General features: G+C 49.4%; 1 protein-coding gene across 4 annotated transcripts in view; it reads left to right on the top strand.

The window, feature by feature from the left end:
* The window catches only part of LOC119450094 (pumilio homolog 2), a 110,150-nt gene that overhangs the window by 19,564 nt on the left and 66,395 nt on the right, over window positions 1–24,191 (top strand). For all 4 annotated transcript variants that reach the window (XM_037713456.2, XM_049665634.1, XM_037713455.2 and 1 more), the window contains one exon: window positions 17,887–18,127. In XM_037713456.2, the coding sequence (XP_037569384.1) occupies window positions 17,887–18,127 (241 nt within the window). The remainder of the gene's footprint in view (window positions 1–17,886; window positions 18,128–24,191) is intronic.

The following is a 24,191-nucleotide window of genomic DNA, read 5'->3' as shown; positions in this document are numbered from 1 at the left end:
GGTGTCTATGACGCGTTGCGGCCCTAAAATTTGTTTTGGCTCATAAATGTTCCGTATAAAGTCCAAGGGCGACAACGCCGTCGCCACGCGCCATATGCTGTATGTGCGAGTGAAAGCGTGCGAGGGGAGCCGATGACCGCGTCTAAATCGTGCGCGCAAAAGAAAGAAAAGCATGGAGGAAGTGCGCCTTCTTCCGTTGCGCTCGAGGCACCAGTGAGGGGGGGATAGCGGGCAGCGTTGTGCTCTGGCATCAACTGCGCGTGGTCGCGTGTGCCATATCTTGATAGCGATCTGCTTTGAGGGCAGAGTCTACGCAGTGTAGGTGTGTCGGCGGCTCGTTGCATTGTGCGTGCTGTGTGTTCTCGGCACTCAGTTTGCGTTGAAGCGATAGGCACGAAGGTCACTACGCTCGCTTCTGCAGCGGCGCTTTAATTCCTCACGCCAGCGTGTGACAGCGCGTGTCCATGCTCATTGAGTGTGATGTGTTCATGTTTGCCTGTGGGCGCTGACACCATGCTTGTTAATTAGTTAATAAGCGAATGTTTACAAGTTTATAGACAATAAAACTACTATTCTTACTTTGAACGAAAGAAGAATGGGAACCGAGGGGCTCGATTTTTATTAGTCATAACCACGTTAAGCCAACAGACAACGAAGCCAAGGAAAGCATCGGGGAAATTAAGTGTAGTTGAAATTGGAATGTAGAAAATAATGAAGAAAAGGGAAATGAAAGTGGACGAAAAGATAACTTGTCGCCGGCGGGAGCCGAACCCGCAACCTCCGCATTACGCGTGCGTTGCACTGCCAATTGTGCTACAGCGACGGCCATCAATTCGTCCACTAACTTGGGTATTTATGTTTACTAGATCTAGCCCTAGGAGTGTTAGCCAGCACCACTCAGAACCATGGTGGGAGGATGTGGAACATCCTTTTTAGCCCAATGACGTCACGATACACGTGATCTTGGGAAAGCAGGCACGTGGCTAATAAATCCTCGCATGCTTCCTAATGACATAGGCTGTCAGATTCGAGACCCTCGTAATGAAATACGAAGGAAGAATGGGAACCGAGGGGCTCGTTTTTTATTAGTAACCACATTAAGGGGGGACACTGTACTTGAGAGAGAAATGTCTAATTTTTTGTATCTATTAAAAAACAAACTTGACAGTATGATTGAGTTTTTTATGCTGATTTCAAAAATGTGATTATTTTTTTTGTAAGTCAATTAGTATTGGAGATAATTAAAATTAATTATCTATTGTTTGAAGGTGGAATAACAACAGAAAATTCTTATTAGAGAGCTACTATTGGTACATTTCTAGATACTAAAAAGCATAAGCTTCACAATGGTAGGAGTACTTTTTTGATATGATGATTTTTAGCCGAGCTGTAGCAGTTTGAGTTTCAATGTTGCAGACACACCCACATTATGCTCCAATTTAGTGGAAAATTAAAAAAATTTAGAGACGTTTTTTGAAAATTCACTCCTACAATTGTGTGCTCTACAGATAGAGCTACATGTCACAACAAAATAGCAGAGCTAGCTGCTCTGAAGGCAGAGTTATTGTTTCTTCAAGTTTGCAATTTCATCAAATTTTGATTTTGAGAAATCAGTGAAAAACAAAACAAGTCTAATTTGAGCCAGCTGAAGCAAAAATTGTAGAATATTTACAATGATTTGCAATTTTAATATTGTCAGTAGGCACCAGGCATATAGTCCTTCTGGTTGGAATCGCCTAAATGCCGTTTTTTCAGTGCCCGCTGCATGCTCTCTGCAGAGACGCGCTTGGAAGCTGATGCTGTTGCTCTGCGGTGGTCCTTTTCTGCCATGCGTTTAGTGACTAGGAGTCCAGGATTGATCTTCAGTTCCTTCAGGATTGCTGATGAGGCTGCTTCATTTCCTGCATTGAATTTCAATACAGCCTCAGCCACAGCACCTTGCACAGAAAACAACGATGCATGGCGCTCTTTTGGTGAATGCGCCCATACAACGGAGTGGAGACTCTCATTGCTGTTCTGCGTTTTACCCCTCTGGCACCGCTTGAGAAGCTTCTCATCCGACAAACGTTCGTAGATGGGAGAAAGGGCCTTGCAGACATGTGGTGGCAAATTATATCGATGCTTGGGGATTGGCTCGCCTTTTGCTTGGGCTGCATTTTGCCGACACCACGAGTTTTGGCCTGTTGGGCACAAACTGTGATTTGACACTTGGTCATTAGAGGTGACATGGTGATAGGTGGCCATGACAGCTTTGTGCATGGCCTTTATGTCACCTTTGTTTGACTTCAAAGCCCAGCCATAGTATGAAGTAAGCTTGGCAACCAGTTCACCAGTCAGTTTTCCCCTGCCACCAAGGCTTTCAGTTCCGGTCCCCTTTTGCTTGGAAATCAGGTTACGCAGCGCAGTTCCCATTCTTTTCTCAACGTGGTTGACACAGTCTTCCTTGCTGATGGGAATATAGCCATACACTTTGGCTTCCTGTAGGGCGAGGAAGGTGCGGCTGTCGCCGTCCGAGAGTATTGTGGTATACCTGAGGTTGTGTTTTTTCAGTGATCTTTCGAAGAGCATTAGTCCAGCTTCAACTTCCATTTCTCCAGATTTTTTGCTTGAGTTTTTTTGGCATACATGCCTCTCCTTCCACGACTGATACGTTGGATCTCCTTCTTTCGGTCCCCGTTCGCACGCCGCGCAAAAATTGCTCAGAACAACGTAGTCAAGGACCAACCCCGTAAAAAGCTCGATGACGGCGCCGACGCAGATATGTGAGGAATGGCCACGCGTCATCCAGGACCCATCATAGGAAACGGCTATGTTTCCTGGGTCGCCGAGCTTCAGTTCGTTGTACAGATTGCGCACAGCGAGCGCGCTCTCGGACATGCATTTATCGGCAGCTGCAGTCGCAGCGGGCGTCAGCTTTGACTTCTGGTGCGCCTGCCATGTCTTGGTGTGCATGCCGCGGGTAGACACATTCATGATCGCGAAAATGTCATTCAGCGCCGTTTGCTGATTGCCAGTGCTTTTCATAGCGCGCGCGGCAAGAATGTTCACGACGAATGGGTTGCACGTCGTTCCGCTGTTCGCGCGCGGCGAGCTCCACACCGACACGCTATCACCGCAGATCTCGCACGAGACAACCATCTTTATCGCGAGGCCGTAATCGCGTTCACCTTTGCTCATCGACGCATCGCCACCACACACTTTGCACTTGAAAAACGACAACAGAGCGTTTATAGCGTCAAGGCTCACCACGGCGAAGCGCGTATTCATCACATCCGAGCCTTCCGCGGCGGCGTCCGAGGCCGCGGCGGCGTCGGCAGCACGAACGAGAAGCTCCGATTTTCGCTTCGTAGCTGGCGTTGATGCAAGATTACGGAGTTTTTCCTCCGCATCCTTCTCAATCTTCAACAAATCAGCGGGCTCCAACATGACGGTGTCGTGCCGAAACGTCTGTCGAACACGGCCGCTGTCGGAGCCGCTTCCACCGGCTAGGCCTATTCCACAGTCCTCGGCGGAGTCTTCGGTGGCACTTGGCTCGGGAAGCAAACTGTCATCGATGACTTCCGACGGTGATCCGCGCCTCTTTTGAAAGTTGAAAAACTTTCGTTTCTTCTTTGGTCCGCTGAATTTGTGCTTCGTAGCAAACTTTGGCGATGAGTTCGGCATGGTTGCGTTCCTACCGCGATGTCAATAGTCCGCACGCTCAAGCAGCCGACAGTCGACAGCGGGAATCAGCCAATGGCGGGCGCGCTCACTGTCACGTGCGTTCGTAGACGAATAGGATCGCGTATCGGGACCGACTTTTCTCTGGCTTTTTCTTAGTGGCCGCTTAGCGTATGTAGCAGCGGTGGCGCGAAATATAAAGAAGAAACGCGGCTCTTTCAAACGAGACCAAGATGGCCGCGATCAGAAACATAGAACGGCAGCTGCGCGTTTCGGAAAAATGCCAATTTTTGCGCGTCAATTGACGAATATTCTGGTCACACACGTCACCTAAAACACTACTGCGGCTAAAATATCAATCCAAGGTGCATAAAAATTTGCCAGGTTATGTATCAGTTACTGCAGAATCCGATTTTAGGGTAAAAAAAAAAGTGATTTTTCCGCGATTTTTCGGTTTCTAAGACCCGTGTCCCCCTTAAGGCTGCGGCAGTAATAATCGGCACTTTTTCATTGTTTCTTGGCAGAAAGGGCTGAAATCACAAGAAGGTTGGCACACAAGGCAGTGGAATAAGCATGTCACGATGTTCCTTTGACATGTTCATGCTTGGCGACATTATCGAGGGCCTGCTGAAAAGTCCAAGGATAGATGGTCCTGCATATTTCATTAAGATATCAAATACATTCATATTTTACAGTTAGTTTTGTTAGCTTTTATAATTGGTTGCACTCCCAGAATTGAAGAAGGGAAAAGAGGGCAAACTAAAGATGCAGACGGGCGAACTGCAGTGATGCAGGCCAACGGCATTGCACAACGGTACGACAAGGTCTACAAGTAAGTGAGAAAGCTGTTTTGTTTCTATGGTGATGTCGTGATGACTGTGGTGGTCGCCTGTAACTGCGTGTTGTTCAGTACAAGCTCATAATTCACAACTTGTTAATTCTAAATTTGGATAATTCAGTAGCCGCCACGAAACAATGGTATGTAATGCGCACACTGCTATCCACACCGCCACCAATACAGTAGGCTGTTACGATCCCGGGTGCTGTGTTTTCCCGGCTGTTACATTGCTACTGGGGGACCATTCCCGCATCATGCGCTGCGAACTGCCACCCCCGCCGGCCTCAGCGGCCATTTTGATGTCGCTTGGCTTAGTTGCTTGGCCGCCCAAAGTGCCGGGGGCGATATTCATGACGTACTTTCGGTTTCTGCCAGCAAAACTATGAGATCCGTATTTGCTATCTAAACATGGTGTCTATGACGCGTTGCGGCCCTAAAATTTGTTTTGGCTCATAAATGTTCCGTATAAAGTCCAAGGGCGACAACGCCGTCGCCACGCGCATATGCTGTATGTGCGAGTGAAAGTTGACCGCGTCTAAATCGCGCGCGCAAAAGAAAGAAAAGCATGGAGGAAGTGCGCCTTCTTCCGTTGCGCTCGAGGCACCAGTGAGGGGGGGGGGGGAGGTAGCGGGCAGCGTTGTGCTCTGGCATCAACTGCGCGTGGTCGCGGTGTGCCATATCTTGAAAGTGATCTTGCGTTGAGGGCAGAGTCTACGCAGTGTAGGTGTGTCGGCGGCTCGTTGCATTGTGCGTGCTGTGTGTTCTCGGCACTCAGTTTGCGTTGAAGCGATAGGCACGAAGGTCACTACGCTCGCTTCTGCAGCGGCGCTTTAATTCCTCACGCCAGCGTGTGACAGCGCGTGTCCATGCTCATTGAGTGTGATGTGTTCATGTTTGCCTGTGGGCGCTGACACCATGCTTGTTAATTAGTTAATAAGCGAATGTTTACAGTTTATAGACAATAAAACTACTATTCTTACTTTGTACGAAAGAAGAATGGGAACCGAGGGGCTCGATTTTTATTAGTCATAAGCACGTTAAGCCAACAGACAACGAAGCCAAGGAAAGCATCGGGGAAATTAAGTGAGTTGAAATTGGAATGTAGAAAATAATGAAGAAAAGGGAAATGAAAGTGGACGAAAAGATAACTTGTCGCCGGCGGGAGCCGAACCCGCAACCTCCGCATTACGCGTGCGTTTCACTGCCAATTGTGCTACAGCGACGGCCATCAATTCGTCCACTAACTTGGGTATTTATGTTTACTAGATCTAGCCCTAGGAGTGTTAGCCAGCGCCACTCAGAACCATGGTGGGAGGATGTGGAACATCCTTTTTAGCCCAATGACGTCACGATACACGTGATCTTGGGAAAGCAGGCACGTGGCTAATAAATCCTCGCATGCTACCTAATGACATAGGCTGTCAGATTCGAGACCCTCGTAATGAAATACGAAGGAAGAATGGGAACCGAGGGGCTCGTTTTTTATTAGTAACCACATTAAGGGGGGAGGAGGGGATGAAAAATAACTTTTTTGTTTCTTGGCAGAAAGGGCTGAAATTTGGCACGCACGCTGTACATTGCAATAGAGGGACAAATCCAAAATTTCATTAAGATATCTTCATTAGTTTTTGTTTTATAAGAATTTACAAAAGTTTACAAGTTCCTTGCTCGTGGAAAGCCTGGCACAGTAACGAAACATGGTACGGAACTGGGAATACTTTGTATGTTTGCCCAGATGTCTAATCTATATCAAGACAGTGTTATATTTTTTTTTAGTGCCCTTATAATTTTTTACTCAACATGACTGCATGTAACTTGTGTTTGACTGCATAGAGCCATGCAGTAATTGTGAAGTAATTAAATAATGGAAAAATAAATGAACATTTCAAGACTGTCTTGATGTGCAGCACAGTTCATGGATCACAGCAAAACAAACTGGATCAAAATCGGTCCAGCCATTGTTGTGCTATGCTTTCCTCGAGCGAGGTGACCGACCACAAAAACACTATTGAGAAAACGAGCTGCAAAGTTTTGCAAGCAGTGCAGGTTTATTAGAACGCATCAGGGCGGTAATTTTTGGCATCAGTGCTGTCAAGCATCTTCTTGCACCTTTGCCTCTTCGTTTGGTGCGCTTTGAAAATTTAATAGCCTGGCTAGTACATCAAATTGAACTTCCGTTCAGTTGCGGACATCGCGCGAAGGGAGTCACGCACGCTGCATGCTCGCGATTCTGCCGTCGCCGCTGACGCGAAACTCGGCTCGAGGCGCGTCTGAATGGTGCGCCGTTCGGGCGACTATTTGTCCGGTGAATTTTCGGTTATTACACTGTAGCTCGTCGACGGTTGGGGCTCGCTCAGAGGCGGCGTGTTCATGTCGCACGATGCATCAAACTAAGTACACCGTCTTCGCCGGCGATGGTGACCTTCGAACCGCGTCGATACGATCTCGGCTGGTTCGCGCGGCCGTACGCCGAGGCGCGGGAGCTTCCGTTGGCGCGTCTTCCGTCGACTGCGTTATCGGTACCGATGGCACAGGGCGATTGTCGGTTTCGCTGCTTGAGTCACACGGTGCAAGATAGCGCGGCACGTAATCCACGGTGCAAGGTAGCGCGGCACGTTCAGTCGGGTGCTCCTCCGCTAATCGCCGTACGTTTCTCGCCGTAGGAGGCTTGCGCTTCCGTATTCCGAAGACGTGCTTCGTCCAAACTTTCTTCTCCAACAAGCGACGATCCTTAACTAAACTGGGCGCTCTCAGAAATCCGAATTCTGCGTGTCAAGTGAAGACGCCGGCATGGTTTGCGAAGCGAACAACTGCGGTAGCCATCTTGCCCGCTGCCGCAGCAGTAACCAATGGGAAGACGCCATTCAGCACGGCAGCCAATCGCAGGCCCGCTTTCATCGGAGGGCCCGTGCAACTACCTCTAGCAGACCCGCGATTCTTTTGTGTTTGTGCGTTTGTTACAAGATGGCGAAGACCGACGAATTGAGAAGCGGAACGGCGAAACTTTGAGCTTTCGAACGATACCAAGATGGCGGCGCTCGGTGGCGGGAAATACGAGATATGGCTCCGTGAACTGCGGTGATTTTGCGCGATTTAAAGCTGTTTTTTCGCCCTCCGCACTGACAAATCAATTTTTTTCGGGCACTTTTAGTGCGTTTCCAGCCAAATCATTTTGATACAGCGTAGATTAGGCGTTGCAGATACCGAAATGCGGGGTTTCCAAAAACCGATTTTTCTCGTGATTTTCGCGATCTGATCCCCGCGTCCCCCCTTAAGCCAACAGACAACGAAGCCAAGGAAAGCGTCGGGGAAATTAAGTGTAGTTGAAATTGGAATGTAGAAAATAATGAAGAAAAGGGAAATGAAAGTGGACGAAAAGATAACTTGTCGCTGGCGGGAGCCTCGTGTACTTCAGTTGGCTACTGGCGCGGCTAGTAGCGGCTGCGATACTGACTTTGCTAGATGGCGCTAACTAAAACTGGCACGTTTTTTAAAATCCTCGAATTTAAGCTGACCCTAGAGTTTCGTATATGATCATTTGAAAAAAAAAAAACTATCGGCCTAGATTCGAATAAATACGGTACCCCGCAGCTGCCTCGCCTGCGTGCGCTCTTGAAAAAGCAAGTTTACAGAGGAAATGACAAATAATTCTTGCACAAGTGTCTGGTGCAGAGCGAAATCTTCGCCCTACGGTTCACGAAAACCTGACCAGCACTTCCACGGCCGCCTGCTCTTCTTTGTCGCTTGACGCGGAAGGCTCGTAACCATAAGCGGTAATATTTCTTGCAAGGTTGGAATGGTCCTCGTCTTCAGACATGTACTCATCGCTGGTAGAGGTACCAGAACTCGAATCCATGCTCATGATGGTGGCGTCGGCGCACTTCGAGTGACCGCGACCGGCCGCTATCCGACGAGGGTGTCGTGACGTCACGCTTTCCAACTCCCAGGGGTCAGGTGGCAAGGCGCGGGCTCGCAAAAACCCCAAAAATAAAACCATCGGCTCAAAAATGAGCTAAGTGACTACTTCTTTTCGGTGTAATCACTCACTGAGGATTCATTTTCAGCATTTTCGTAAAAATTTCAAGTTTTGTCTCCCTTTTCCTTTAATGTGTAAAGTCAACCGATATTTTGGAGAGCCGCTAGCTCTACATTCAATTATCTGGACTCCGTCTGTGGCTGTAGCGTATACCGCCATTATCTCCTCTGGCAAACTCGACGACACATGAAGTATGGCCTCAGAGATTACTCTTGTGGGTTCTTGGTGTCTCACAGGAGACCAACCACCGCGGGTTCGAGCTTAGCGAGCCACAGGGCCGCGTCAGCCGTCGCCTCTAACACCGCTCGTGCGTGAGCTGAGAGGCCGCAAGGGGCTACCGAGCAATGCACACAAAAACACAGTAAAGCCCTGAGTTGACGGAAACCGTTTATTGAGTCCGTCACGGCACCAGCACTGCACAAACGCCCCCACAGCAGGGAACCAGGGTGAAAATACAATAACAGGCGCCTATAGCACGTCGCTGCGAGAACACAGGCTCAAGCTGGGACACGCCGCTAGGGAAAGTCGCGGCAGCTATGCTACTTGCTCTGGCGATAACCAATCGGTCAACTCGCGAGAGCACGGGCAATCTCCTTCGGCTTAGGCTTTCGGCAACTGCGGCTCGGCGTGGTGCGACCTCGCGCGAGCACTATGGCACCGCTCGTCGGCTTAGCGTCGGGAAAAGGGTCAGCACAAAGTACGCGCTCCCCGCACGGGCAAAGGCACCGTGCGCGAGCTCCAGTCCTAGTCACAAAGGTGTTGGCGGACGAGAGGAAAGCATGTACGTACCGTATTTACTCGCATAATGATCGCACTTTTAAAAAAAAAATTGAGGCAAATTTCGGGGTGCGATCATTACGCGGGGTAAATTTTCCGCGAAATAATATTTTGAGCACCGAAAACGCAAACAAGTCGCGTATCAGAATTCTTACGATAGCTATCATGAACATAACCAAAAATAAAAGTAGAGTAAGGCTTACCTTTGTAATAAACACACACATTACGCAGGAACTACATGCATTGCATATTGCCCTTTAATTTTTTTCATTCACTGACCCCCTAACTTTCATTCAGAGTCTGAAGCATCACTGGCGTCAGTGTCGTCGCCGCTCGATTCCTTGTCAGAACCGGCAGTGTCATCGCAGTCCCACAGAAGGTTATCTTCCGTTCCGTCGAGCGCGTTTGATATGCCTGTCTTCTTGAAGCTGTTGGCGACCACCTCGTCGGAGATGCTACTCCACGCTTCGACAATCCATGAGCAGAGGACTTCCACGGACGGTCTCCTGATTTTCCCGCTTGGCGTGAAATCATGGTCGCCCGCCGCCATCCACTCTGCGTACAGCCTCCGAACGTTGTCCTTGAACGGTTTGTTCAGTGATACGTCCAGAGGCTGTAGCAGCGACGTTAGACCCCCAGGGATCACTGCAAGCTCCGTGCGCCGCTCCTTAAGTTCAACACGGACACTGTCGACGAGATGGCCTCGAAAGCTATCCAGCACAAGCAGTGAAGGAAGCAGAAGCGCTCCTGCTCTTCGTCCCCAGACCGTTCTAATCCAGTCTACCATGATTTCCGCCGTCATCCACCCTTTCTCTTGAGCGCAGATGTGGATCCCACGTGGAAACTTTCCCTTCGGAATAGTTTTCCGCTTTAAAATAACATATGGCGGCAGCTTCCGCCCGTCTGCCGTCACTGCGAGCATCACGGTGCATCGCTGCTTCTCCGCACCACACGTTTTTACAAGGACACTACGAGCACCTTTTTCGTTGACGGTAGTGCTTCGAGGCATGTCGAATGTCAAAGGTGTTTGGTCCGCGTTGCCTATTTGTGACAACAGGAAGCCGTTCTTCTCGCGTATTCTCGTGACAAACCTGTGGAAGTCGATGACTTTGTCTTCGTACGCGGATGGGAGTCGCTGGCACAACGACGTCCGCCGCCTCAGTGATAGTCCGTTTTGCCGCATGAAGTGTGTCGTCCAGCCTGAACTAGCGCGGAAGTCCTTTGTGGCAATTCCCAGCCTCCGAGAAATTGTGCGTGCCTGCGTCTGTATCATTTCTAACGACACTACACAACCGTCATTGCGCATGTCCTTCACGTATTCTAGGACTGCCTTCTCAACGTGAGGGAACTTGCCAGTTTTCGGTCCGCGGAAAGCCCGGCGCGTGCTGTTGGTAGCCATGAGCTTCTCACGCTGATTTTTCCAGTACCTAATTCTGATTTCGTTGACGCCGAAATGCCTGCCGGCAGCGCGGTTGCCGTGCTTGAGCGCGTAATCAACCGCCTTCAGCTTAAACGCGGCAGTGAAACTCGCGTATCGCCCCATCGTGAACCGGCACTCCAACAAGCAACACCAAAGCACGCCACCACGTTACGGAATGGTGAAAAGACGCGGCTTTTTCAGGAATTATGGGAACACGTCGGCAGCTTGTTGCTGCGGGATGACAACAAGTCAACCAACAGGCGGCTGCCGCTTTAACACTGCGGGATATCAAAACCACGTGATCAAAACAAACATGGCGGCTGACGGAACTAAGCGATCGCGTTTTTCCTCGTGAGTCATGGAGGTCGTGAGTGCGTCACGCGTGTGAAAACAGTTTCTTCCGTCGAAATAATGAATTATTTCGTTTAAATCGGTAAATTTGCGGCAACAGCATATCCATGTCCGCTTTTAGAGGACAGAAACAGAGATGGGTGCGTTCAGCTGCCACATGTAGAAACACATGGCACGGCATGTCGTGAAAACTACGGCATTTGTGTTTACTGCTATGCTAATACGGCACGTTTCCGCCAAGGGTTGGCAAAAATTAGGAATCTGTTTGGTGTGTGCAGTTCACTTGGTGAGTCTTGAAGAGTTATTTACGTAACGTTTGACAGATGGTAAACATGATGATCATCAGCTAGACTTGGCACACGACATATCGCTGCGGCAAGTTCGGGGTGCGATCATTACGCGGGGGGGAAAAAAAATCGAATTTTTACGACAACATTTAGGGGTGCGATCATTATGCGAGTGCGATCATTATGCGAGTAAATACGGTATTGTGCACTGGTCCCGGAGAGAAAAGAGCCACGCTCTGCTGCTAGCAGCCGAAACGCGGCCGCCGTGACGTCAGCGCCCCGGCGCCCTCACCGCCACCGCGGGAACCGGTTAGGGGGCGCGGGCGGGGAATAAAGGCGAAGGACAGCAGAACATGTGAAGCCCGCGCAATGGCGCCGGCGCCTCCCTCAATCCCCACACTCTAGACCGTAATCCCTGAGGCCTTGCCTTGGTCTCAGTACTACTCCTCAGACATTTAACTACAAATGCAGTGATTCCACTCCTGCGCCAACTGCGTCAAAGTGCGCCAATTGGGATTTACTGCGCCATCCTGATACAATCGACGAAAATTGCGCCTAACTGCGCCAAGTCTCGGATTTGACGGCGTCTATCGCCAATTGCACCACCGGGGAATTAAAACGTTCGACGTGGCGATAGGGCGAGCCTTAGTTGCAACCTTAGCTGCAAACAGGAGACGAGAAAGCTCTAGCGCGTATGTCCCAATTAAGGTCACTGGAACCTGGAAAGTACCGCAGCCCGTTTCTCTTAGCCGCCGCGCCGCCGATTGGTCAGTTGCCGTCAGGTGATCACTTTCCACTATAGATGGCGGATCTAAGCCGCGCCTGCAGGAGATAAGCAGACAGACATCGCTCGCACATGTCGCGCGTACGAGTCATCAACGAGGTCAGATTTTGCATTTTGTACAATTTAGTGTATATGTAACTATCGTAGACTTAAAACGAAAGGAAATTCCCGGGTACAGCAACCGCCGGGAGTCCGGAAAAGCGCTTTTCACGCTACCAGTTAAGCGGAAAGAGCGACAGCAAGCACCGTGCTTGCCGAAACCCCCCCCCCCCCCCCAGAGAAAAAAATTGAGGCTTAGAGCGGCTTAAGAAAAATGTTGCACTTTCGCCCAAAAGGCGGAGCATCGATTGCGATAGCCAATTAATAGACAGCGATAAGAAGTAAGGATGTTAGTTTTATCGGCCGTATAAAGTTGTAAATATGCGCTTACTAACTAAATAAGCACGGTGTGACGCGCGCACAGGTTACATGAACACATCTCGCTCGATGACCGCGGGCATATTGACCTTCGCGCTGTCTATTCTCTCGCTTCAACGCGAACGTCGAAAAAAAAAAGAAAAAAAAAACGGCGCATACGAAGCTAGTGGCACTCGGCGCACGCCCTTTGTACCCATCGCAGATCGCGGGCGCACACTTCGGCCACATAGCAGATCGCTTTCAAGATACGGTGCCTGCACGGCAGCTCCGTCGGCAGCCGCAAGAGCAGAATGCAACTCCCCACCGTCTCCGCCGCCTTCTCCCCGTGACCCGCGAGCGAACGAAGTCCGCGCGCGCCTCCGGCCGCCTTCCTCTCTCGCGTGCGTGAGAATAAATTGCGGTTGCTAGCTGACCCTCGCAAGCTTTTCACCCGCTCACAGCGTACGGACCGAACAAAAAAAAAAAAAAAGCAAGCGCAGCTTTTTAGAACGTTTTGTCAGCCAAGGAAGAGCGGGCATGGCCTCTCCCTCGAGGGGATAGCGTGCGTGTACTGATCTTGAAGGCTATACAGGGGGGCACTTGAAGCCAAGCCAGCGGAAAATCAATCCAACATGGCGGCCTCCAAGATCGGGTAGCGTGGCTCGGAGCGAGCGATTTAGTCCGGAAAATCGAACATTGGCTCCTAGATTCGTCCGAAAGATAGCTCGCGAAAATGCATTAGCTCTATGGGAATCCTGCCGGTACATCTATGAAGTCCGGAATATCCAACAAGTCCGAATTTTTGGAGTCCGAAAAATCCGTTGGCTACTGTACTTGTAATTTACATCGTATCTAGCTAAACGAAATGCGGTTTTGTTTGTGGATTTCACAGGGCCCACTGCGGCAGCCATCGTGCTGTTCATCACTACTACTGTAGCAAGCCTAGAAAACCCGAGGAAGAGCTGCTCGTCTTTTCCGCGCAGTGTTGCCTGCGCTCGCTCCGGCGGTTGCGGTACTTTCAAAGTTCCAGGTTCCAGTGACTTTAGCAGTGCCACGCACGGCGCCAACGCGGCGTCTGCCTTGCAAGGCGGCTCGACGGCGAAGTGCGGTTTCTGCCGAGGCTCGCGGCTTCAAGGTTAATTGGCGATTCATCGGCTGGACGTTATCTACTCCGGAAACGCAGCTAGTAGCTTGTTTGAAGCGCAGCATGACGTGGTTATAATAACTGCGTGCCGCCAATGTGTCCATCATTTCTGTTTCTGGATATTAGCGATGACATCTGGGAAAACTAGCAATATACGAAATGATATCAATTTGTGTCTGTGCGTGTCGCATGCACACAAGTGCATTTTTTTCTCCACGAGATCGGCAATAGATGGAAATATTTACGAAGCTTCTCGTGAGAACATAAGAATTATTCAGGTAATTGAATGTAAATTGCAACTCGCTTTTTCGAAATACTTCAGGATGTGAAAAATCAGCTGCTACAAGCTGCTCCAAAATGCCAAATTGCCTGCTCCAAAGTGCTCCAAAATGAAATTTCTGATGCTCTAAAAATTGCTCCAAATCATAAGTCCGCAGTAGCATCACTGCAAATGCCATTCTTGGAGGCTTTGCCTGAATTCTGAGGTCGCATCAACATCGCAATCAAATCCTGTTCCGGCAACCCCATGCGTGGCCTGCTTTCGCCGTTCTGTTTAGTTCGTGTTCCAGACAGCGCTCTGCTGGCTCCAAGAAGTCTTTTCGTGAAGCTATTGACAGGCCGCATCAAATGGCACCAAAAGTGCCCTCGCAATCCCGACTCCGAATGAGCCCAACTACGCAACTGAAGAGCCTAAACTGCCGCCTACCACAACGAGCTTAAATGCATACATCATTGATGACCTACTAGGCTGCGGTGTGCCTATTCCTGTCGCCGTTGCATTTGCCATCGGCGGTGCCATTACATTTCAAGACTTTGCAGATGTTGACAGTCTGGTGTTGTCATGTGCTAAACTGAACGATGACGAAATGAAGTTTTCCCCACCGTCAAACATCGACTCTAACTCAGATGATGATGTGCCGTGTGCTCCGGAGCCTTCACATGCGAATCTGACTCGAGCCTTTGCAGTCCTTGCATCGGCGTACAGCGACAACACAAAACTGCCATAAATACAGATGTACTTGGTTACACGTAAGCGGAAGCACTTGCAGCAACAAATCAACCACTTATTCCTTGCACGGGGGCCTTAAAATGTAAATAAAATTATCATTTTTGGATACATTAGTTTTTTCAGGCATTTGATAGTTTGGACCTATTTCTTTTGGTTGTAGATTTTTTTTTCTTTCTCGGAGTGCAGAAAGGGATGATGGGAATGAAATGGGGCATCAGCTTAAGAATCTGTTTGGTGCGTCCAGCCCACTTGGTAAATCTTGAAGCTTTCGACAGATGGTAAGCACGATCATCATCAGCTAGACTGCGGCAAGTTCACGGTGCGATCATTACACGGGAAAGAAAAAAAAAAAGAAATTAGATGACAAAATTCAGGGGTGCGATCATTATGCAGGTAAATACAGTAGTTAAAGGGACATAATTTTGGGTAAGTCTAATAATCGAGCAGGTCCAAGGATATTCTGTCTAGTAAGTCAGTCGGTTGCTTAGTCCACTCGCCACTATGTGTCTATTGTAAGCCAACCGGGTGCTATGACCCTAGTTGGCTGGTGTATGTAAATGGCATTATGTGTTTTGTAGGAACTAATCAGATTTCGTGGCAGTGTACCTTGTCCATGTTCGGTTTTCTTTTATGATCAGAAAAGTATTTGGTATTTGACTCAATATTCAATAATCGTATTCTTAGGATACTTACGCATTTGACCCGCCGCGGTAGCTCAGTGGCTAAGGCGTTGCGCTGCTGAGCACGAGGTCGCGGGATCAAATCCCGGCCGCGGCGGCCGCATTTGGATGGAGGTAAAATGCAAAAACGCCTGTGTGCTTGCGTTGTAGTGCAAGTTAAAAGAACCCCAGGTGGTCAAAATTAATCCGGAACCCTCCACTACGGCGTGCCTCATACAGTCGCCGACCGTTTATTCGGACTCGACGGGAACCGCGAAAAAATCCGAATAATCGAGAGTCCGAAAAAAGGATTCGCCAGAAAAAAGTACCTTTATGGTCCCAGTGGACGGAAAAAATTGTCAATGCGCGACTGTACAGATGCACGCTTACACGCGATCAGGTCAGCCTTATTTCCGACAGTGTATGGCTATCGCTATAGACAGTCTTGTAATTGCCGCGTCTCGTCGGCGCAGATGGCACGGGAGGCGTCGGAGCCATTTCGCACTACGCGACGACTGGACGAGATCGAACAACAAATCAGGCCTAACACACTAAGCCATGGGTTCTCAAAGTGGGTTCTGCTGGTACGGGTTCCGCAGGCCCCTGCTCGGGGTTTCGCGAGCCACTGATAAATTTTCCCTGGTCCCGCTCTCGACAAGTGTCTAAAACGGCAAACACGAGGTGCGCTTGATCCAAAGAACCTCCATTACCCATGCCCGAGTGTCAAAAAGCACATCACAGTGCGTAACAGCAACGCGCGAACTGCGCAATAAATACGCAAGCAGCTTGTAGCCACCCAACCTCGCAGAACGGGCAGCGCGCCTAAGCTTTCGCACTTGAATCTCGGAGGCCGTAGCTTACCACCATGCGCCTTTCTCCTATTTGTAGATAGGGTAGGTGCCGATAGCGTGCGCACTGACCTATACGTTGGAGGGAAAAAAAAAAAAAAAAAACGCGGAGCACCGCAAATGCGCGCCGCAGAAGAGCAAGAACAGCGTAGCGTCCAACCGAAACGAAGCGGCGCAGTCCGCATCGCCGTGGTCCTCAGCGGCAATCGTACGCGGCACGTGACTGACAGCAACGCCGAAGCGCTTCGTGCCTAATTGTGCCTTTAAAGCCTTTATTCTTGCGTTTATCGCCGCGAGTAACACCGCGTTGGCGGCTAGCCGCGTGCCTCTGTAAGTGCGTAGTCGCTATCTCTGATCGCGTCGATAACCACCGCTGTTTCGTCCGCAGCGGTTGCGGCAAATAGTAGTTTCGTTTTCACTCGATGCGCGCATCGGCTGCGTGCCTTCACAACTGCGTAGTCGCCTCCCATGGCAGCGTCGATAGCGACCGCAGTTTCGTCCGCACTTCTTGCAGCGAAAGGTAGTTTCGTTTTGACTGGTGCGTGCGTCAGCCGCCTGCCTTCTGAACCGCAAGGTCGCCGTCCATGATCGCGTCGATAGCGCCCGCGGTTTCGTCCGCAGCGGTTGCGGCAAGCAGTAGTTTCGCTTTGACTCAGTGCAAAGCTGTCGGAGATAAAAAGCACCGGCTACATCGCGATGGACGGACAATTTGTTGGCGAGCAGCTGAGTGGCGAAAAATAATCGGGATGTGCGCCCGTTGTTGCAAAGCGCGATTCAGATGAAAACGCGCGCCGCGAAGGATGTCGCGAAGCCTTCGCCGCTGCTAGCGCTAATCAGTCATGAGATGAAGAGAATTTCAGCTTCCGCACTGGTCTTGTGCTAAATAGAAACAAGATTTGACGATTCATTGAGTAAATAAAATCGTGTTGACGTAGTGAAGCATTTGTTTGTTTTCTTGATACCCTCGATAATTCGACATTCGGTTAATTCAGGGGGGGTTCCTTGGCACTTTATGGAGCTTAGCAGGGTTCCCTGGGATGAACGTACTTGAGAACCCCTGCACTAAGCAAAAGAGCGAGACTTGAAAGGTAGCTGTTGACAAGGCCTAGGTCACGTAACAACTGACATTGCAAAGGCCGAGCACCGACTTTCAAGCACACTGGCTTGGCTTGGCCTGGCCTGCTGTTTGGCGCGGTATACAGTCAATGGATACTGGACTGGCTAAATCCGAAACACGACAACCAATAGGTGCAGCTAAAAGTATAGCCTTCGAGATCGGCAACTAACACTTGTAGGTGCTGCGTGGATTTAGACACCAGCAATCCAACCATAGCAAGCGCGCCCTTTCAGTGCTGGCAACCTAGCAAAATGTAAACATCGCGGCCAGCTTGTCGTGACCGTATCGTGGCGTTCGACGTCGCATCTGACCAGGCCGCCGGAGTCCGAAAAATCGAACGGCGCGCTGTAGAGCGTCCGAACTATCGGTCGTGGTTATACATTACTTCAATGGGACGAGTGGCGGTGCCGCGAAGGTGTCCGAATAAACGAGCATGTCCGAATTTTCAGCGTCCGAATAAACGGTCGGCGACTGTAATCAGAACTGGTTTTGGCACGTAAAACCCCAGAAAGAAGAACTTGCGCATTTTATATTTTGCTGTTCCTCTCTTTTTTTGACAGCCCTGTGGGTTACAGAGGCGGGGGTAGCAGCAGGCAAGCTTCCCCGAGTGAGGACAAGGGTGACAAGCTGTCCAAGGCACCTTTGGACGCCCTGGTCATGGGTCCTGGTGGTGGAGGGCCACAGCTGGAGCCACACTTTGAGCACCATCCGATGGACCCATTGGGCCCTTTCGATTACCCACCACACGGACTGCTACCTACCTCCATGGAGTCACCAGGAATGCTTGACTACGCATCACAGGTATGCCTACCTGTAAACTCTCCCAAATTCTTCGTAACGATTACAAATTTGGGCACATTCTACAACTTTACTAACTTTGTGTCTAATTTTGCGAAAAATGCAGCTTGCATAAAGGTTTTAGAAGTGTTAACTCATTCCTCACCACACCACAATGTTTTTGAGCACCTGTCTATATAAAAAAAAGAAATAAAAAGAAATGCGCTCCTGGACTTACAGCGCCATCTCAGTAATTGTATACAAACTGTGTGGCAAAGATTTTTTAAATAGCGCACAAGCTCGAAGCACACTTGACACTTCTCATGCCTCATGTAATTTTTCTTAACTCAAAGAATACTTGATCTAGGGTTATAATTCCTCAAAGAAATGTTGCCAGTAATAATTGAACAATTTGTATATTTTGGAATTTCTCAGGAAAAAAATTGGCCAGAGATGTTACGTCCTGAAAATTTATAGAAAAGTTTTTAATTATGCAAACAAAAAAATTTTTTAAATAAATATTATTTGAAACCACATTTATTTTCCTTTACTTTTATATACTTCATGACACTGTAAACCTAGTAGCTGTTAGGCAAAAATATTTCTAACTGAAACATACAAAAAAAAAGGCCAATTTCCTCGTGGTAAGGAAAGAGTTAAGCTGTAGTGTTGTGTAGTGTTTTTGTTAAATTCAAACTAATGTGAATATCCATGCAATTGGAGATTGGGGTTGGATTCTTTTTGGCCACTCCGAGAATTTTAAAATGCCATTTGCGGCAAGTCCTTGTTTAGAAGACAAACCTGGTGGCAGAGAATCTCCAGTTCGGCATTCCATGCCTGGCGCCACTCAGGGAAAAGATCGAGTGTTCTCCACGCTTTCTTGAAGCAGAGTGGTGACCTGCTCTTGCCAATAACGAATAGTCGCAGTTTGCAAGCAAAACAGAGCACCCTGCTTATTTTTCCACTGTGTCATATACTGCCCTTCTGATTCAATCTCTTGTTTATCATTGACGATTCCAGCACTTCAGAAGGCTGGCTACATCGTTTCTGGGACAGGCACGAGATTGTGTTTCACACTTTGTCGGGCGAAAGCTAGGATGTGAGCAGCGAGACATGCCCGACGTGGCAAAATGGTGCTTTGCAAGAGTATCTGAAGGCCTATTCGCCACATGATATCTTCAACACAAATGATACCGCTCTGTTCTACGAGCTGTTATTAAGCAAGACAATGATGTACAAAGAAGACAGCTGTGAAGGCAGGAAGCAGGGCAAGGAGCGCATAATTGTCTTGGTCGCAGCAAATATGACCGGGATGGAGAAACTAGCCCTCCTTGTCATAAGCAAGGCTCTTAAGCCTCGCTGCTTCAAAAATATCCGCATAGTGCTGGCGGAATACACAGCTAATCACAAGGCTTGGATGACACGCGAAGTATTCAAGCAGTGGCTAATCAAGCTCAACCGTAAGTTTGAACTAAGCAGCAGAAAAGTGCTTTTGATTGTGGACAACTGTTCTAAGCACACGGTCGATGTGGATCTGAAGGCCATTAAGCTTGTGTTTCTCCCTCCGAACACAACGGCAGCCCTGCAGCCAATAGACCAGTTAGTCGTTGAGGGGGGAGCGGCTTTCGCATCGCGAAATTTGGTAAAAAAAAATCAATTTTTTGAAAATCACAGTTTCAGTTTGTATGACTTGTTTTCTATCTTATTTAAAAATTTCGTCGCGGAAAACCGCGCAGAAATGACGTAAAAAATGTTTATCGAAGCTAAGGTGGCGAGGAGTTTCTCGAAAATAGCGAAAAAACAGCATTTTTCAAGCCGCGATATCTCCGCAACCGCGTAACCTAGCGCCGCCATCTTGGTCTCTATGGATAGCGCAATTCTCCGTCTTCAAATTTGGCCCCTCGGCCGGCTGCACCAGGCAAGAGCAAGCGCACAGCAAGCAAAAGTTTCAAGGTCCCGCGACGGTTTCTGATTGGCAGCGCGCGCCACGTGACTGTATGCGGCTCCGCATTAGTCTCCCGGGCTGTCGCCCTTAGCAACCGGCAGAAAGATTGTCTGCTTGCCGTGCTGACAGCGCTGAGGAGCCGCTAATTTTGCGTCTTTTCAACTCGTCGCGGCGTGGTTTCAAGATAGTATCTCACTCCTGATAACGCACTGGCGCTCGCTCGTTAGAGAAACGAAAAACGTTGTCAAGCTCGGCCCATCTTAGTTTGGAGAACGGCTCTCGTCTCTGATCATGGGCTGGCGATCGTTCAAAAAGAAACGCAAGACCGCGCATCAATTTGGTGCTCGTAAGTCGAAACCACCGATCTCTAAAAAAAAGTTTGCTCCGGCGACTTCTGACAATGACGGTGGCATGCAGCACGACGCGGACTTGCAGCTGAGCACCTCAGGCACGGATGGAACATCGTCCGCGCGTATTGGCGAAACTGTTCAGGAACCCCTGGAGCAGTGTGTTGTGCCGGCGGAAACATCCGTTCATCGTACTGCGCAGGTTGCAGACATCGCGGACGCTCAGCCTAGTACTTCTCGAGAGGATGTGACGTCGACTACGAGCACCACCGGCAGCACAATTCAGGCCCGATTAGAGCCTCGTTATGTGTCTCGTGAAGCATCTCGAAAACGCGCCGCAACAGTTCAAGAGTCGCTAAGTGCCGTGTCTGCGACGGAGCGCAAGATGACGCTGATGAGCCAAGGTGAGAGTAGCATCGAAACTCGGGCCGAAGAGGAGTTTTTCCTCGTGCAGCGAGCGGCCCTGAATGGTTTGCTTGGCAGTGCTCTGTGCCAGCAGTGCAAACAGCCGGGGCTAAAAGTCAAGCATGAAACAAAGCATGGTTTGGCAGTGAAGATGATGCTAACGTGCACTGCTTGCGGTGCGGATGCGGATAATGCGTGGTCGTCACCGCGAATGGAAAATAGCAGGGCCTTTGAAGTGAATATTCGGGCCATGCAAGCTATCAAATCAATTGGCAAAGGTGCAACTGCCCTCACTGATTTTTGGTCTGTGATGAATGTGTCTCATAGAGGATTACATCCCAAAACCTTTCAAAAGCACCTCAAAGCAGAATTTCGGCCTGCTGGCGCGGGAGCTGCGGCACATGTGTTTTCGGAGGCTGTTGCGGCCGTCCGCGAAGTGTACAGTCAGATGGAGCCAACACCAACAAAGAACGTGACGGTTGTCTATGACGGGACGTGGATGACACGCGGCCACGCATCCCACATAGGTGTGGATTGGTGCTTGACTGTGTTGTTTTATCGAACTATTGTCATGGATGTGCACTTGGCCCCAAAGAAGGGGATGATGGATACAACAATTGGAAGAAGGCACATGTTTGCCAGAAAAACACTGAGGCAAATTCGGGGCAAATGGAAGTTGAGGCAGCGCTCATACTGTTCAGGCGCTCACTAGAAAAAAATGACTTGCGCTACACCAACATAGTTTGTGACGGGGACAGCCGCACTTTCCTGGCTTTGTGCCAAGACAGGACCTATGGTTTCATACCTCTGAAGAAGGAAGATTGCATCAACCACGTAAAAAACAGGATGGGAACAGCTCTACATGATCTACGATGATCCGCACCATGATCTTTGTCCACTAGGTCCTGATAGCTGGTCCAGACACTGGGCTTCAGAAGGTAAAAATGAACCACAGCCACCCCATAAATACTGTCTGAAACCCCACGTTGCCGCTGCCCTGCTGCCTGTGTATCAGCGGCTTTCAGATCCACAGCTTCTCGAACGGTGCCAGGGCAAAAAAACTCAAAATGCCGCTGAGAGCCTACATTCAATCATTTGGTCGATTCTGCCAAAAGAAGAACACGCTTCATTGATAGCTGCAGAGACTGCCATCAATGAAGCGGTCTGCAGGTACAACGCTGGAAATCTCCGTGCATATGCAGAACTTTGCTCAACTCTTGGCCTCCAGCCTGGACACCATGCACTCCGCAGATCAGCTGAAAAAGATTCCATGCGGAAAAAGAAAGCTGCAAAAGCTCATCAGGCTAAAGGTCAGGTGGCCAAGCGACGCCAGATTGCAAAGGACACAAAGGACTACAACCCTGGTGCCTATTAAATTTTGACAACTTTGAACCCTGTTTTCTCAGTACTGTTTTTTTGGCATGTTGCTCAGCTCGTGGAGCAGATATCTTAGTAACTACTTTACACATTTTGATTGCGTTTGTTTTGTCAGACTCATTGAACTGTACTTTAGGGGATAGCGCTCTTCTTTTTTTATCCTAGTGTTTTAAGAATTCTTAGTAGGGTTCCTTGTTTGCAGTGTAAGCGTGCTCACTGTAGTGGGACTGGAGAAAACATAAACTACAAATTTTAGTGTTGCAAAAAAATTATTTCGAGAACGCTATCCCCTTCTGCATCTGCGGCTGCGGCTGTGCATACAGTATTTAACTAACTTTTCACTTCATTTTGTAAATCCTCCAGTCCCTCCACGAGGTTCAAGAAAGAAATAATTTGTCTAGCAAAAAGTTTTCATGGTATCGCTTTGAAATTTTTACGAGAGCATCACAGAGCCATTCATATTCTCTGTACCAATTTTCATTGACATCAACCAAGAAACAAGAAAGTTGGTACCGAAAGCCACGTCCCCCCTTAAGGGGGGGACGCGGCCTTTGAAAACCGAAAAATCACGAAAAAGTCGATTTTTGGAAAACCACATATTCGGGCAGTATGTCTTATAAACTACCATTTCTGTAAATATCAACGTCCAATTCATCGCGAAACTATTTCAAATAAAGTTTATAACGAGCCGCGGCAGCCCTCGCGCGGCGAGCGAGCGCTCAAAATACCCCTACTTGGCGCGAACGCCATTTCTCCACCGCTCACCCGAGCGCCGCCATTTTGGTGTTGTTTTGTTCGTGCATTCTTTCGCTTTTTTTTCCCCGCCACCCGCGGCGGCGTCGGCAGCGCGGGAGAGGGTAAATCTATCATGATTGGAAGGCTCGTGAGAACTTTCAAGTTTCCCGCGGCTGAGACGCGAAGCTGAGATTGGGCGAAGCGCGCGCTCCTCAAGAACGTGGGGGAGCCCGCGACTCCCATTGGCTGCTGCGGGCGATGACGTAGTGTTCTCCTGCATAATGCGCCCGGCCGTCGTCTGCTTCGGCTCCTCCATCGCCGGCGCCCTTTGTGTGTTCCGCTTGCCATCGTCTATCTTTGCAGCCGTTCACATATTCTCCACGTTTCTACCGTCTTTACGAGACTATTTTCAACCGTCTTTACAAGACCGTTGTTGCATTTAGCCTGCCGATTGTTGTGCGGTCGGATACGATGCGCCGCCCGATGAAGCTCAAGACGCTACACGCGTTCGGTACAAGGAAGCGTTCTTAGAAGCTCGTCCGCATGGCGAAGCTCGCCGCTCGCCCGCGCGCCGACGATGATCGCACCAATGGTTTCTGTGGGGCAGCTTCTGCTTCATCTACGCAAGAGCGTGGTTCCGTCGACGCTCCTAGCAACGGGACTCCAGCTCTACCAGCGCAAGAATTTGTCGTGACGAGTGCGCCTGGTGTCTCGTGCTCATCGACAGCGGCTTCCACATCGTTGCTTTCATCTGCCTCGGACAGTGCGAACGCGTCGTCCACTGTGCACTTGAAAACATGTTTCCTGGCGTGCGAGGAGAAAGAGGCGGCAGATAAAAAGCGCGCTGCTGTGCAACGAGGACTTGGCGCGATGCCGGCGACGGAGCGGAAATTTCAAGCAATGGAGCGCGATCCTGAAGCTGCCACTGTTACAAGTGAAGGCGAAAAATTTCTCCTTGTGCAAATGGATGCCCTAGGCAACCTGCTATCCGGGACCCCGTGCCAGCGGTGCTTCGCGACTGGGATGAAGGTTCAAGGAAGCACCCAACTTGGACTTGCAACAAAGCTTGAGCTGCTATGTTCAAATTGTGGAGTAGTTGCAAGCTCGTGGAGTTTTGCTCGTCAGGATGACTCAATGGCCTTTGATGTGAACATAAGGGCCATTGTGGCAACAAAGCAGATAGGGAAGGGACAAACAGCCCTCAATGACTTTTGGGCAGCAATGAACGTGTCCCATCGTGGCCTGCATCATAAGACTTTTCAGAAACACTTAAAGAAAT

This window comes from Dermacentor silvarum, chromosome 4, assembly GCF_013339745.2.
Source record: "Dermacentor silvarum isolate Dsil-2018 chromosome 4, BIME_Dsil_1.4, whole genome shotgun sequence".
Lineage (NCBI taxonomy): Eukaryota > Metazoa > Arthropoda > Arachnida > Ixodida > Ixodidae > Dermacentor > Dermacentor silvarum.
The sequence above is the reverse complement of the archived record's forward strand: the minus strand, read 5'-3'. Positions and strand labels throughout refer to the sequence as shown.